Source organism: Myripristis murdjan, chromosome 15, assembly GCF_902150065.1.
Source record: "Myripristis murdjan chromosome 15, fMyrMur1.1, whole genome shotgun sequence".
Classification (NCBI taxonomy): Eukaryota; Metazoa; Chordata; class Actinopteri; order Holocentriformes; family Holocentridae; genus Myripristis; species Myripristis murdjan.
In genome coordinates, this window is record NC_043994.1 from 13,671,693 (window position 1) to 13,688,910 (window position 17,218).

At 39.6% G+C, this 17,218-nt stretch overlaps 1 protein-coding gene across 1 annotated transcript in view; it reads left to right on the plus strand.

Annotated features, from left to right (window-relative positions):
• Positions 1-17,218, plus strand: part of LOC115372917 (ryanodine receptor 2-like) — a 74,557-nt gene that overhangs the window by 18,326 nt on the left and 39,013 nt on the right. The window contains 23 exon segments of the mRNA XM_030071081.1: positions 581-755; positions 983-1,191; positions 1,712-1,908; positions 2,205-2,330; positions 2,724-2,838; positions 3,185-3,345; positions 3,638-3,797; positions 4,041-4,127; positions 4,446-4,672; positions 5,167-5,380; positions 5,488-5,722; positions 5,759-6,132; positions 6,275-6,475; positions 7,560-7,671; positions 7,768-7,911; positions 11,230-11,506; positions 11,666-11,780; positions 12,646-12,778; positions 13,044-13,147; positions 13,627-13,762; positions 14,573-14,759; positions 15,651-15,756; positions 16,300-16,420. Of these exon segments, the coding sequence (XP_029926941.1) occupies positions 581-755; positions 983-1,191; positions 1,712-1,908; positions 2,205-2,330; positions 2,724-2,838; positions 3,185-3,345; positions 3,638-3,797; positions 4,041-4,127; positions 4,446-4,672; positions 5,167-5,380; positions 5,488-5,722; positions 5,759-6,132; positions 6,275-6,475; positions 7,560-7,671; positions 7,768-7,911; positions 11,230-11,506; positions 11,666-11,780; positions 12,646-12,778; positions 13,044-13,147; positions 13,627-13,762; positions 14,573-14,759; positions 15,651-15,756; positions 16,300-16,420 (3,916 nt within the window).

Here is a 17,218-nt window from a genome sequence, read left to right on the forward strand (position 1 = left end):
AATACACCTGTAATAGAGGTTTGCACATGTCTGTTATTTGAAGACTGTGTCCGCCCACTCCTGCACAGTAGACCGGCCCGTGTAGTCCTCACCATATGTGGGAGAAAAACATTCTGTTACTATTAATTGAAACCCTGTGGATTTGTTCTATTTGCCAGAATTAAATGCTGTTGTTGGATGTGTTCACCTTTATACCCAGAGAATGACAAATCAAAATCTAAATAGAAGAATCAAATTAATCTCTGAAAGAACAGTGAGCTGTCTGGAGAAAGTTGAACTCACCAGTGATATTTGTCCCCTTTAGTCCCTTTGATATTCTTGTGTATAAAGCAATTGCAGACTGGCTGGACTGGTAAACATGAGTGTGCTGATACATCATTTCTGGGTATTGAAGTTAAAATTTTCAAACAGTTGCCCCCCATTGCTATTTTGAACCGCCAACATGCAAAGTTGCCTCATGCAGCTTTAATCTTGAACTGCTGATAGTGTAGTAACCCTCCTTATTTTGGAGTGCTTTTAAAAGATGTGTTTGACTGTCTCTTGTTGTTTGTCTTTCTCTCTCATCTTCCCTCACATACAGGCTCAGTGGTACCATCAGGGTGGTGAGCCCCTGGGACACCCCTGGCAGAGAGGCGATGTGGTGGGGTGTTTTGTGGATATGGCTGAGTGTACCATGATGGTCACGCTCAATGGAGAGGTGCTGTTTAACGACAGGGGATCAGAGCTTGTTGCCAAGGACTTTGATATCAGAGATGGTATGGAACTGTTTTTTTTTTTTTGCCTAATACTGTACAGTGTATATCACAGGACTGAAATATTACACAGAAAATATATATTGTATATATTGAGATAATGCTGGTAATTTTGTGATAATGTATGGTCAGTACATCATATATTTGAACAAATGAAATCTAAGCTCTTAAACTGAATTATACACATCAGTCTATTATTTTTTCTTCTCCTCCCTCCTCATCTCTCCCAGGCCTGGTGCCTGTGGTCAGTGTTGGGGTTAACCAGGTGGGAAGGCTGAACCTGGGCCGCCAGCTGGACTCTCTGCAGTATTTCACTGTGTGCGGCCTTCAGGAGGGCTATAAGCCCTTTGCTGTCAACATGGCTAGAGACCCGGCACTGTGGATTAGCTGGAGACAGCCTCAGTTTATTTCCATACTGCCTGATCAGGACAACTTGCTGGTAAATGTATAGCCTTTATAGGATCTCATTTGACCTAGAAACTTGGTAAATGTCTTAATATGAGAGAAGAGATAATATCTTACCTCTTATCCTAAAGTATGTAGGGCATGGCAGTGTTAAATGGAATTCGGATTTGTCCTTCTGTTGGACATTTGGTTCCATGAGTCATAAAATTTCTGGCAAGTTAGGGAATTTTGAAAAGTCCTCCAGACAGGGAAACTTAGGGACTTTAATAAATTCTTGCAAAAAGTCATGGTACATCATAGAATTTTTTCAGCCTCAATTTAAAAAAAAAAAGCGGAATGTTTATTTTCCATTGTGGTCATGTTATGTTCAATTCCCCTGCATAATAAAAAAGAATAAGAAACTGTAATACTGAATCTAAAATGCGTTTAAAAGTTTGGCCAAGGAATGTAACATGTTGACATGGGAAAGTAATGGATTTTTGACTGAGTGGGAGCCCTTTATATCACTGGTAAATGGACACCAATGTAATCACTATTTATAAAACTCATTCAAGGTCACCAGGGTGAGTGGGACAGCCGATACCTCAGCCAGCCTGAGGGTCTCTCAGCGGTTGTCTGCGCACCAGAATGGAGGCAGTGAAATGAGCTTTTACCGTCTCAGCATGCCCATTGAATGTGCTGCCACCCTCACCAGCCCTGCAGGGGGTGTGATTCCAGCGGCCACCAGCCCTTTGTCTCCAGGTTAGGATCTGTGCTGCCTCATATCATATCAGATATGTTTACATAGGACTTATTAGGTTTGCCATAATTAATTTGAAGCTATAGGCTAAACAACAGATTAAATTTGCCTTGCTGAAGATGTAAAATTGTAGAGCTATTACAGGAATATTGAGACATATAATTAATGTGTTTAGATCTTGATATCTTTTTTTGTTGCAGTTAATCCAGATTACTGATATTGTACTGTTATGACCTTAATGAGTTCTTAGACTTCAGCTCCCCAGAGGCCTCATCTAATTAATTCTCCATCGTCCTCTCAGGCAGGAGAGAGCAAGAGGAGGTGGACTCTGACTTTGAGGTTCTCATGAAGTCAGCCCACGGCTTTTCCGGCTCAAGAGATGAGCTCAACCACAAGGACCACAGCCAGGACAAAACATCCAGAATCAAACAACGGTAGGTTGAACAGAAACTGCTGCAGGGGGGAAATTAATGCAATGAAGAGCATATGGACTTTAAGTGAGAAGTACAAAATCATTAACATTAGCTGTGATAGTGTTGTTTTAGTTGGGAGAACATTTCCTAGTTATTAAGAGAAAAACATGTTCTGTATTTTGCGTAATTTTTTTTTTGATCAACTCAAAATTGAACCACTAGAAATGACAGAGAAGAGAACATATCAATATAAAAACAGACATAGAAGCAAATAGGCTGTTTGTCTCACAATTCTAGTTTATGTTGTGCATTGTGTGTGTGTGTGTGTGTGTGTGTGTGTGTGTGTGTGTGTGTGTGTGTGTGTGTGTGTGTGTGTGTGTGCATGTGCATACCTGTGTGTCGCTGGTCTGTAAGGTTCATGCTGAAGAAGACCAAACCAGGCCTAGTCAGCAGCAACTCATCCGCCCGTCTTCTAGAAGATGTTCTTGTCGACAAAGATAACTATGACCGTCTCATCCAAAGCTCCACAGTAAGACCTTCCTCATCTCCTCATTCCTTAAGCCCTTTAACTGCAGAACATACAATAATACATAGCTAATGCAGAAACTGTACATTTATTTAGATTAATACACTCAGAGAGAATGAATACATGTTTTTTATTTGTTTTTTCTGGTGACAGTAAGGACCTCAGACTGTCTCAGAGTCCAATAAGAATTAAAGTGAAACTGAATTAAAGGCACGTGCAATGTGCTTTATCCCTTTACACATAGGGAATGTCACTTAAATGCTCATCATGAAGAGTAAAAAAAAAAAAAAAAAGTAAAATGGCAAATGGTAATAGAGAAGAATAACACCAAATGGTCTTTCTCTTTCAGTATTATTATTCAGTAAGGGTGCTTCCAGGCCAAGAGCCATTTAATGTATGGGTGGGCTGGATCAGCTCTGACTTTCACCAACATGACTTGACCTTTGACCCTGAAAAAGCCCGCACTGTGACTCTCACCCTGGGAGATGACTGTGGCAAGGTCCAGGAGAGGTCAGTGTACAGAAACATTTAGATTAATGGTGTGGTAGATGTCATTATTTAAATGGTTGTGGGCATCAGAGATATTATTTTAAATTTTTTGTTGTTTTTGTTATAGTTTTAGAATGTATGCAGATTTTTTTGGTCATCGTTATACTGTGTATGCAGATCTATTTCATTTTATTTTTGTCATAGTTATGGAATTTACACCTTAATGTTGAAGAACCTCAGTAGTGCATAAGCTTTAGTGTCTGATTAGCACAGAGTAATACTAGCTGTAATCTATCTTTGTCCTCATGCATAGTGTGAAGAGATGTAACTGCTACATGGTGTGTGCTGGAGAGGCCACAGGCCTGTCTCAGAGCAGAAGAAGCACAGGGCTGGAGATTGGTTGTCTGATTGACACAGCCACTGGCCTGCTCACGTTTACCTCTAGTGGAGTGGAGATGGCCACCTTCTACCAAGTAAGGCACACAATAAGCTATCTAAAGTGTTTCTCATTTTTAATTATAGCTGTATTTCTTTTGTATCACTAAGATCCATCACTAAGACTATATTATAAAATATGCAAATATTAAAACGCACATTTCTTATCCTACTGATTATCCAGAGCTTTATCACATGTTTTATCAAACTACTCAGTAAGAAATGTATCTCCTGTTACATTGCATTATCAAACAGAGGTGTATATATTCCACTATAACCAGGTGGAGGCTAGTACAAGGCTGTTCCCTGCTGTTTTTGTCAAGCCCACCACCAGCAATATGTTTCAGTTTGAGCTGGGACGTGTTAAGGTACGTAAAAAGTTTTAATGTTATCTGTTTTTTCTCCTCTTTATTTATTTACCTATCCACTATTAGCAAAAAGTCTTCACATTATGTTTTATTTTTAACTCTTGACTGATTGTTAGTAAGATGTCTTAAAAAGTAATGAACATATTTGGAAAATTGTGAAATAATTCATGAACAAATAGCCCTAGGTCCAGGACTTCTAAGAGCTGGTGAATGATATTGCATTCACATTTTACTTTCTTGAAAAATAAAACTCAGAAGATGAATGACAAACAGAACTCTTTTGCTTCATGTTCTTGTTCTGGATATCTTGATGTCCAGAACATGATGCCTCTGTCAGCAGGTCTTCTTCGCACTCAGAGGAGGAACACTACACCCCAGTGCCCTCCCAGGTTACAGGTCCAGCAGCTCACGCCGGTCTTGTGGACTCGGCTACCCAGCTGTGCATTGAAGGTGCTGGTTGACCAGCCAGATGAGCGTCATGGCTGGAGAATCCAATGCTCTGAGACCCTACAGGTCATGACCCTTCACATCCCAAATGAAAACAGGTCAGAGAACATAAAAAAAAACAAAAAAAAAAAAACATTTTGAAATCCAAACAAATTCACGTAATACTGTCAAAATAGCTGTGATAGCTAATCAGTCATATTGTAGAGAAATACAGAATGCAGGATAAGAATTTTGAGAGTTTCTTCTTATTTTTGAGGCATTACACTGAATACTGAAGTCAAAAAATGTGAAATTTCATACTTGTAAAAGACAGAGTGATAACCTGATTTGTACAGTAAAGTTGCTGGTTTGACTCTGTAGACTGTTTGTCATTAATGTGTCCTAGAACAAAGCACTTAATATCCAGTAGCTCATCAGACGACACTCCAAGACAATGACTTCAGCTCCCAGATGTGAATGTGTGTGTTTATTTAAACACTCTTTCCCCTTCTTGCACTCCTTTGCACATTCTTGTCAACTTAAACACTTTGATTAGGGTTAAAACAAGGTCTAATGTGGCATGTTCATGACTCTCTGATGACATTATGTCTAGGTGTGTTGACATCTTGGAGCTCTCTGAATTTGATGACCTCCTGACCTTTCACCACTACACGCTGCTCCTTTACTGCTCCCTCTGTGCCCTTGGCAACACTAGAGTTTGCCATGCCCTCTGCAGTCACCTGGACCAGTCACAAATCCTCTATGCCCTTCAGAGTCCCTACCTCACTGGCCCACTTCGTTCAGCATTCTACCATCTGCTCATTCAGGTGGGTGTTGCGCTCAGTCGTTTCCTAGATTTCTTTCAGAAACAGCAGACTAATGGAACTTGGGTCTGAGGGGAACTATAAACCATTTTTTTGGTTTTCTTTTTAAGGTTTACCTTAGCACCCATGCCACAGCACGCCTCATGATGAACCAGGAGTACATTGTCCCAATGATGGACCAGACCAGAGCTATCACCCTCTACCCGAGCACTGCAAACAGTGGTATCAGATGGGATAGTCAACCCATACTGGGCATTCCCAGCATTGGCCTTAGCACTTCTCTGAAGCCACGCATGCACATTTCCTCTCCTTGTTTTGTTAAGAGTGATGGGATGGCAGCAGATGGTAGTGGATGTGATGGAAGTGAGATTGTCTGTATAGATGGCCCAGAAATCCCCCTTGATGTACTGAAGAACCTAACTGTGGAGATGTTGACTGCAGCAGTGCGGGCTGTTGGACAGGGTGTGAGGGATCCTGAGGGGGGCAGCATTGAGCTTCTGCTGGTTCCCCTGGTTAGACTGTTCTATATTCTACTTGTAATGGGGGTATTTGGGGATGAGGATCTTGGGAAAGTGCTGAGACTGATAGAGCCTGAAGTCTTCTCCAGAAAAGATGAAAGCAGTGAGAAGAAAGAGGAAGAGGAGGACAGTGATGATGAATGTGAAAATGAGTGGGAACCGCCCAGTGACAAGGAAGATGACACCCCCAAACGAGGACTTCTTCAGATGAAGCTTCCAGAAGCTGTCAAACTTGAGGTGAACCAGCAGACTTCTTTGACAAGTTCTGTTTCTGCTCTTTCTATTGCCTCTAATTTTGGACTTTTTAAGCACTGTTGTCATATCCCACTAAAAACCAAAACTAATCCTGAAGGAAATGGATGTAACTTTCTGTGTCTAGCTTTGCCAGGTGATGTCCTACCTGTGCGACTGCCAGGTGCGCCACAGAGTGGAGGCTGTAGTGGCCTTCTCCGACACCTTTGTGGGCCAGCTGCAGGAGAATCAGTGCTCCCGTTACAATGAAGTCATGCAGGCACTCAACATGTCTGCTGCCCTGACTGCCCGCAAGACTAAGGAGTTCCGCTCACCTCCACAGGAGCAGGTTGGAGAGAGTGAAATGGAAGTGGAAATGAAGGAGAATGATGGTGGAAAAATGCTGAGTTCTATCTCACATGGACTCCTCCCTCTACAGGACAGCTTGGCTTGAGTGTGTGTGGTCTGCACAGTATATTAGGCAGCATACCAAGCTGCTAGCATGAGTGAATTGACTATCCTGTCTGTCCACCCCAGTTTCATGCGGCTTTATGGTGACCATAGTGGTCCTACCCTCAAACTGAACCACTCATCTGTTCCTAAAAACATAAGGAGTTTATTTTGATCAAGAACTGTACAGCTTTATGTATTTTGTCCTCCACTCGTTAACATGTTATGTTGGATACATGGTTCCCATCCGACACACTAAACAGTAGTTTGTGTACCACTGGAATGGTGTGGAAGCAACGGTGCACTGCCTTCTATATTGTGCAGCCCACACACACGCACACATCGAGCATGCTGTCCTGATTGGCCAACTGCATTTGTCTAAATTTCAGTGAACTGTTCCATGTGTGTGACTGGAGAGAGCATTACTATAGTATTACCCTACCCTGTGCTTATAGAACTAGGGTTACAGTATCGTAACCTTTGTTTCAGTTGTTGCTGTGATTTAGAAGTTGCATGGGAATGATGTTACTTGATACAAATGTGATATGTCCATGGGATGCATCCGTGGTGTAAAACACAACAATTGCATAATTGTGGCTGAACATTCTTCAGTATGATAGAAAGTACATAACAGTTTAGCACTGTTGCCTTAATACTGACTTAATCATCAGTATCTTTCAGATGTACAAAATAAGTTACCTGTCATGTCTTAAATGGATTGTAGAAATCCAATGGAGCCTTCACTTTTATAGTAATATTGGGCCTCATGTAAAAACATTTTTGTATTTTTTATCTTAATGTTGACTTGCTTTTTCATGAGATATGCTTGTACTTGTACTGTTCGTACCTGAGAAAGTGTTTGGTTCATGAGAATATTATTGAATATGGTACCTACCCTTAAAAAGCCTGTATCCATGAGTGGTTCTTGCATTAGGCCCATTGTGTGTACAATATGTGTGCATCCATGTCTGTTTCTCCTTAAGATGAACATGCTGCTGGGCTTCAGAGAGGATCAGCAGCAGGAGAATTGTCCATGCCCGGAGGAAATCAGAGAGCTGCTGCTCGACTTCCACCAAAACCTCAGCACACACTGTGGTAGGACTTACTTTAGTCAGCAAGCTAGGAACAGGCCCCGAGAATGCTTTGGATGAGTGTAGTAACATAACACCTTGTTTTGCTGTTGTTGTGTAGGCATAGATTTGGACAGTAACTCAGAGGATGAGGAGGATGCTGAGATGTCAGTGAAAGATAGACTCTTTAGTCTAGTGGTGAGAGTCACTGGACTGAAGAGGACACCCGCAGAAACTGATGCAGAGTATCGACCACAGAGTCCCAGTAAGTGTATTACAATATACACTGTACTACAAACATATTGTCTGAAATTCTGAAAATGGGGTGACAATGTATAAAACTGACTGTAATTCCTAAAAAGTTAATCCATTTCAAATGAGGTGGTGTACAAGGGCAAAATTATGAATATTGTGACACTGTCCATATACTTATGGACCTAACTATACTCAAGAAGACTATACAAAAATCAACTATACAAGAAACTATACAAGAATTGAAGGCCACAAATTAAGGCTGTAGGAATCAAAAAGAGCTTCAGCAGCTGAAATTAAACGACTGTTAGAGTGAAATTAACTAAAAAAAAAAACAAAAAAAACAAAAACAAATGTGATTTTACAAAAGTCAGTAACTGCATTACAGGAAAGTCAGAAAGTTGACAATGGAGAAAAAATGTGTGATGGTAAAAATATAATATCAGCAGAGGGCTGTACAGTCGCTAAAATTAAAATAGTTCAGTTTTAAAATGGAGAAAAAAATCAAAAAACATATTGCCCAAGCTGAGTGCTCCATGGTGATGACTTAAAGAGGACAGGACCTTTTATGAAACCCAGACACTTACAGAGATGCAGTTCTAATATAAAAACACTCTAAAATTCACTGATGCATGTAACTTTTTTTTTCATATTTTGTAGTCAATAGGCTTTTTGCTGTTATTTCAGTGAACTTTCAAACATCTGCATTTAAATATTCATATCTAAATAATCTAATCCTTATGCATGTATAATGCTCTAAAAGTGATTATGCATTTTTTTTTTTCATGAGAAATGAGAAAATGTTTCCTTGGCAAGAGTGTTCTTAACAGTTTGCAAAATTTAAAAAATAAAAAAATAAGAAAACACTGGTGAATCCCAGAAATCAGTGTATACTAACAAAATAAGATCAAATTGGTGCATACAAACAAAAATAAGAAGAAGTTTGTTTGTATATTGTTTCCTCACTGATTTGTGAGAATTTGGATAAATCATATCCCACTAAGAAAAATGCTATTTCTGCTGGAAATTTACAACATTTTAATGAATAAAAAGAATCAAGGGCATAAGGGTCCTTTGCACATTTGTAAGGTTCTTTAATAGGTTTATTTTTAATTTGTATTAATTTAATGATTATATGTTGGCCCATGGCCTACAAAACCAGTTGTCCTCGGATAGGAGATAATCATTTCAACTTGATTAAAACAACAAAAAGTAATAATATCATTGAATAATATCTTTATCATATGAAAGAGTACATCATAATATGTATTAAAAACTACAAACGATGGGTTTTGAATAATATTTACTATTATTTTGTGGTTGCTCAAAATGTGTCCCAGATATTCGTCACCACCGTCAGACATATATTTAAAAAATAATAATAAAAAAACTACAAGGTCAATTACATTCCTGAGGAGCCCTTTTCAATACTTCAGCTCTACTGCATGCTTCAAGACCGCTCAGGCTCCTGGAAGTTTTCTATTTTCTCTTAAATCTCTTCATATTTTTGGACACTGCTACTGTCACAACCATAGATTGTCAACACCGTCACTTCTGTATAAAAAATATTAAATTAGATTATGGAATAAATGTATACTTTTTAAGAAGAGGTCTGATGTAGGTAGCAACAGGGCGAAAACAAGTTGGCTAATGTGAATAACTCAGGCTTATTATGAAAGAGTAAGTTTTTGTCACCACCGTCAGATGTCACCACCATCAGGTTTTCTGTCTGACGGTGATGACTGAAGTCTGAAAAATGCTTATAACAGTGCTCAGGATTGTTATTTTTTTGTACCAAATAGTTAAATTAAGTTGTTAAGCAAGAAGCCATTGACTTGAGTGGTATAAATTTTGGGAATGTATGTTTTAATGAGGCGACTGTCACCACCGTCAGATTAGTGTCACCACCCTCAGAGGCAGTTATATTTGTTTTAAATGAATATGCTTACAATATGTTTCTTTGGTGCTGTTGAATTATTAAAGTAATAGTCTCTTTAATACAAAAACATGTTTTTCAAATTTAAAAAAAAACATTACGGTGACGGTGTTGATAAAAACAAAGTAGCCTAATAACTGGAAAAACCTATTTTATGAAAAAAATACAAAATGAGGAGGCTGCACTGGTACATTGCTGAACAGGCAAGACCTTGGCCTATAATGATATACCTTCAGATTTTGTAATTTAACACACTTTTTTTTTTTTTCAAAATTAACACCTGTTTTTCCAAGTTCCAAATTCCCAAGAATCAGTGTCCTGCATCTGGCCCATTGGTTGCCAAAACTGTTATATGGCATGATCCTTACATACCTGTAATGTAACACAAGAATCTTTGTAGAAATATAGCTTCAGTGGAAAAGGAGAGAAGGACCTGTTGGTGAGTGTAGGCATGTTAATGGAATTATCAATGTGATGCAGTAAGATACATAAAAGGCAGCAGTTGCATAATATATACCAGGATCATTTTTCAGTAAGATGAATGGTACAAAATAATTTATTACTGTTTCCTTAATGTTACCTCAACAGAGATTAATCATGATTTCACTGCAATATATTTAGGTAACATTCCAACCAAACTTAAGTGACAGGTATCTTCTCCAAATAGTGCTTGCAGACAGTTTAAAAAAAATAACATAGGAAATGAGGGATATAAGGACCCTCAACAAAATTAGAATGGATAGGGATTGTACATGATATACAGTATGGAAAGGTTGGCCTTCTTTTTGAAAAGAAGGCCAACCTTTGTATGGATAAATTTTCTGATTATTGAATAAAATGGTTACTACGTCTTAATACAGCTGGGCATTAACAGGAGTTTTATGTTATTCTAGTTTCCTACTCTTGCATATCCTCAACAGCCTTTCCTTATTTTGTATATCTCTGTAACACATAAATGTAAGTGGAACTTACATGTCATGATAGATGTGTAAGAAACTGTTGCTTGTAGTACAATGAATTGAATTTCTTCCTCTTGGTTGGAATTTAGACCAATGGGAACCGTGTGGAAGCAAATGTACAGCCGTGATTTTGACTGCTAGTGTACTACTCTGGTGCCCATCTGTTGTAGCCTTTAGCTGGACATCTGTGTTGATTGACCCTTACCTGGACTCCTTTTCGTTTTTTTTTTTTCTTTCTTTCTTTGGATCATCTTGATTGACACATAGACATGTACTTAAACATGGAGATATATCTTGAAGATATAATTTGCTATACTCTGGCTCTGTGCACTGTTTTTTTTAACTGGTACACACTTGTAGAGTAGGGATTATAGGTTAAGGCATCTTGACCCTTCTTACTTTAATCACCACTTTTCACCTGCTGGTACTTCATCAGTGTTGCTCAAGGATCTGATTTCTGAGACGATGGTGCGCTGGGCCCAGGAGGCTGTGATAGAGGACCCTGACCTGGTTCAGGCTATGTTTTCACTGCTGCACCGCCAGTATCAGGGCCTGGGGGGGCAGATGGGAGGACCCCTCTGCAGGGCTTATACCATTAACCAGAGCTCAGTGGAGGACACCATGGCCCTCCTGGCCTCCCTGGGCCAGATCCGCTCCCTGCTCAGTGTCCGCATGGGGAAAGAAGAAGAGAGGCTGATGATCAGGGGATTGGGGTATGCAAAAATTTGCAATGCAATACACGATTTCCTTTTTGTATATCTTTTCGTTAATGAGCTGCAGTTCCCATGTAGAGTATTCATTAATTCATGAAAGTATTTTCATAAAGTATTTTCTGTCTTTTTCTTTTATCTGGATTGACTGTCCATGCACAGAGACATCATGAACAACAAAGTTTTCTACCAACACCCCAACCTGATGAGAGCATTGGGTATGCATGAGACTGTGATGGAGGTGATGGTCAATGTATTGGGAGAAGGTGAATCCAAGGTAGGTTGCACCTTAGACCCTGTTCAGACTGATTAAAAGCTGTGTTACATTGAAATAGGTGGCTGTTCACACCGGGCATTATCATGCATCTCTAATGTGCCTCCAGTAACTACTTGTGATCAAATTTGTGATTGACTTCAGATCCAGATTGTTTCTTTCTGTTCTTTTCCTAATGTAATTCATCACTCCAACTCCGTCCCATCCCCTCATTCTCCTCACTCCTATGATCAATGTTCTGACAATCTTCCCAGTATTCCCCAATCCTATTCCCTATCTCTCATCCATTTGCAAAGCATTTGTGCTCAACCACTGTAATATTTTGGTTACCTGACAAAGACATCATCAACTCTCCACAAAAAAATGAATTTCTCACCAACAGTCCATAATAAATGCTGCTTCCTTCCACAGAGTAGCCAGGGAGATTCTCTGGTCCTGTTGGGAACACACACTCTAAATGTTATGTGGCACGATGCACCCCTGACCACCTCTGAAGGTGGCTTAAATGATCACATCACGATACGCCTCCAAGAGGCATTGCACCTCGTTCACACCTATAACTTAGCGATGTCCTGTTGTGATCAGATAACCAAGACAAATGTTAAAACCAAGTGTGAAGATACTTTATATTGATAAAATGGAGGAAATACATGCAACCAAAGAAAATACTCATCACATGTTCAAGTGAGGTTGATTGCTTGATCATTTTTGAGTCAAGGTAGGTCAGGAGAAAAAAAATGTAGCTAATATATGTCATTAATTTGGCGTAACTGTATGTTCTCACCAGCATGGGCAGTTCATTTCATTTTTTGTGCATGGCCTCCTGCATTTTTTTTTTTTTTTTTTAATTTGTGTTTTCTGTTGCTAGGAGATTATCTTTCCAAAGATGGTGGCCCACTGCTGTCGCTTCTTGTGTTATTTTTGCCGCATCAGTCGTCACAATCAGGGAGCCCTGTTTGACCACCTGAGCTACCTGTTGGAGCACAGCAGTGTTGGACTAGGTTAGTTTTTCATTTAATCTTTTCCCTGTGTCTATGGATAGTTTGCCAATGCATTATCATGCTCATAAGGAGATATGTTTTCCTGTTATATCATTGTCTTCCTATAAGGACTAGTTGTGCTCTTGGTATGTGCTGAACACCATTTGTCAGGGCTGTAATAACAATCTTGCAAGGGTATTATGAGGCCTCTTGCCAAGTATTAAACCAGATATTATAAATAGTTTATGTGTTGGAGTGCTGATGGTTTTATGCCCTTCTCCCCTAGCCTCACCATCCATGCGTGGGGCCACTCCTCTGGATGTGGCAGCAGCCTCTGTTATGGATAACAACGAACTGGCCCTAGCACTGAGGGAACCCGACCTGGAGAAGGTGAATAGAGTTCATCCTCTGTGTCTGCCTCTATTCTTTCTGTACCTCTGTTTATAGTGTTCATTATATTGTGTATACATAGATAGCTGTGCTGCACCGTAAAGAACATGTTGTGCCATTGTATGTTTTTTTTAAATGTCTCTGTGTATCTTTTGAGTCGTCTCTGTTGTTTCTGTCTGAGTAAATGTTTGGTGTCTTGGTTCGATGTATTTTGATCCCACTGCCACCATGTATGATGTCTTCCTTCAGTCTTTCTCTCTCTGCCCTCTACTGAGTATGTTCTAATATTTTAACTTTGGATTTGTTAAGTTTAAGAACCCCCTATTAGCTCTGCTCTTTTTTCTATTTCTAATTTCTATTTTTAAATGCTGTTTTCTTTTTTTCTTTATCCTTTATTTTCTGCTCCCATGACCCAGTTTCCCCACTAGGGTCATTAAAAAATGTAGTCTTTCCCTCTCCCTCTTCCTCCCCTCCCCCAGGTGGTCCAGTACCTTGCTGGCTGTGGTCTCCAGAGCTGTCCCATGCTAGTGGCTAAAGGTTATCCGGATATTGGATGGAACCCTGTTGAGGGCGAGCGTTACCTGGATTTCCTACGTTTTGCTGTCTTCTGCAATGGTATCATGTTGTAACTACCCATTATTGAAACCCCAAAAATTACACCTCCTGTTATAGTTCAAAGAACAAAACATCACTCTTCAATCTAAACTGCTGACAAAAAAATCAACAAGCAAGCAAACAGCAAAGAAACAAAAACCCTATGCGTAGAAGCACTACAGGCCTGCATTAAAATCTGTTGAATCTGATTAATTCAGTGAAGTTAACATTACTTTCCATGACTGCTGTTTGGTTTGTTGACTGGGCTGGAAGTAAACAGACTTCAGAAATAACTATATTATGTACCACACAAACAAATATATATCATTTTATAAGACCAGAGAGGAAATCAATATTTTGCTGCAGTACAAAAATAATCAGAGAAAAAATACAAGGTCCTTTTAGAGGCTGAATCATTTCATGTGCAAATTAAGTAATCTAATTGCACTACAGATAATTGACTCTGGTTATTTCACTATTGATTTTACTTACTGAAATGGCGCCCAGAGGGTAACAGCTAACACTATTCTTTATGGTGTCGGCAGTGCTGTCAATGTCAATAGTTTTGACTTTCCTCAACACCACATGCCTCTCAATGATTTCAGTTGTGCCTCAACCTGGCTATTATTTTCACAGAGCTCCCTGGTGTGTTTGGATAGATTTTATTGATTTGTTATTATGATATCATATATGAATTTGTATCACTGAAATTTGGCTCTGCTGTGAAAAACAGATTGAAAAAACAAAAGTTTCTGTGCTGCAGTAACCTCATTCCCCGTCCACACACAGTTGCAGCCAGTATATCATTGATTGTGCATTGTATAACTACAGGTGAGAGCGTAGAGGAGAACGCTTATGTGGTGCTGAGGCTGCTGATTCGTCGGCCTGAGTGTTTTGGCCCTGCCCTGCAAGGTGAAGGGGGGGAGGGCCTCTTGGCAGCTATGGAAGAAGCCATCAGGATCTCTGAGGACGTTTCTATGGACGGACCTTCCACCACCTACCGGTCCAACAGAACACTGTCAGTCAAAATCAGTTAAATGCTGAGTACTGAGAGCTGTTTTTGTGTGTGTTATGCGTGTGTATTTGCATCTGTGTTTGTGTGTGTGTGTGTGTGTGTGTGTGTGTGTGTGTGTGTTTGAAAGCTTAGAAATACCTTCAAAGAGCAGAATTTTAAGACTCAAACTTAAAAAACTGGTTTGATGTTGTATGTGATGTGTCCCTCTCTCTAACTCAAACTATTACTGTAAACATAATATTGACAAGGATATGTTATCAACCACATATAACTGTCTCTCAGCAAGTCTATAAGTTTACTTAATTTGTGTTCATTTACTTGCTTTCAGCATTGTTTCTTTAAACGCAGGTGGTGGATACTCATTCTCATCTATAAATTAGAATGCCCCTTTGGGTATCAGCCCCTCTTATGTTTTATCACCACTGCTTTCAAGAACTGACTATACTTTAATGAAACTGTTGATTTTTAAGCTGTAGAAAGCTTTGATGTGGGACATTTTAATTTCGTAGTCATCCCCTGCTCTGTCAGTTTCCCTCCTATCACAATTTTCATAATTTTAAATTTGTTTCATCTTGAATTGAAGTTTAGAGAGAAAAAAAATAAAGTTTCCCCTGTCAGTTGTGCTTCTCTGACCAAATGTATGATAAAAGTGATGCACCGTGTGTGCGCGTGTGCATGTGCATGAGCGTGTATGTATGAATTGGTGTGTTCTTTATCCAAAACAATACTTTGATGCTGGCAGTCACCTCCTGCTTGTCCTGTCTGGCTAATGGGCTGCTTTGGCCCATGAAAAAATTTCTACTTGCCACCAATATGAGAAAGTTTATTATTAAAGTGATGATTTATGTCAATATGTGACAGTCCTCTGACTCTTATGATTGTTCTCTGTGACAGAGATGTTCAGGATGATAGTGATGACCTTATCCACATGGGACATGCAATCATGACCTTCTACTCGGCTCTCATCGATCTGCTGGGGCGTTGCGCCCCAGAGATGCATGTGAGTGCAATCCAGCCATCAGGAATCCACCTTAGTAAATACTTGCTGAAGATGGAGGGTGTCATTCACTGCTGTCAGACCGAGAGAGTTTAATGGATTGACAGCTTTGTAAAGAATTAGTCAGTTTGTTGCCTTTACTTTTCAGCCGAAACCTGGTCTAGATGCCTTTTGTGAGAGATTAATTATTTCATTATTTGGCAGTTTTCTGTCGCTTAATATGAACATTGAGTCTCAGAGCAACCAGTATCAGCAAAACGTCATTCGTCTGAAAGCTTTTTATAATAATGAGACATCATCAGCTTTATCCTCTATCACTATGCACTGAATGTACAAAATATTTGGAACACCTAACTCTTCTTAAATACATTCCTGAGGTGAATCCAGTTAAAAGCTATTATCCCTCAGTTACTTTACCTATTAAGTCTATCTAGTGTATCTATCACAAAGAGGAGATGTAAATGAAGAGAACCAGATGAGATGATTTATGCAAATGACCCTTCATAAAGTTTTTTCTTTAATTTATTTTTTTTCCACAATGTGAAGTTAATCCAAGCGGGCAAAGGGGAGGCCATCCGCATCCGTGCCATCCTGAGGTCACTCATCCCCATTCAGGACCTTGAGGGGGTCATCAGCATCCCCTTTCAAATCCCTGCACTAGCTAAAGGTCTGTGGTCTTCCTGTCACTGCAGTAATATCAACCTGTTTCATGCCAGGTGCAGAAAAACTATTATTCCTGTACTGGTTTCCCTGCTGTGGCTGCATATTAAAATCTGAATCAGTCTTATGATCCTTTTTAATGACTCAGAAGGCATCCAGTGACCTGTTTCCATTGTATAATAGTTAATTATCGCCCCACCCCCTCACCAAGGTTGCTTAGGTCTTCAGAGAGAGGTTTTTTGGCCGTCTGCTCTCCAGGCTTTATCATCACATTCTTGCAACTTTCCCCTTGCTCTGCCAGTTTAGATACAGGTAGATCAAAAATCCCTTTTCCAGTACAAAGCTACGCTACTCGGACAACATGGGACTCCAATTATTTTCTGATATGAGCTGACCAACTCGTCTAACTTCTCCACCTTTGATAACAATATCTCAAACTGTTAAGGGCCACATTAGCTTAGGTAACAGTCCAACTAGCAAACACCACAACTTTAGTTTGCCTGGTAACATTAAACTCTCTCATTTATATCTTTAAAGTCTAGGTGCTGTTTTATCTCCTGAACCTGCTCCTTGTCATTCAGACTTGAATCATCCCACCTTTTGACAGGCTTCTCTAGAACTGTTGGTATTGCTTTCTCATCTATGTTAAACCTTTTGCCTACCAGCTTCCCCCTAAAATAGATAGTAAGTAGTTGTAATCTGTAACTGTAAGTGAGCTGTGTGCTGCATTGCACCTACGGTATTTAGCTTAAGTCTTGGAAGCAGAACGTTCTCCATTAGTGCAAAGTGTTCAGAAATCGAAAAA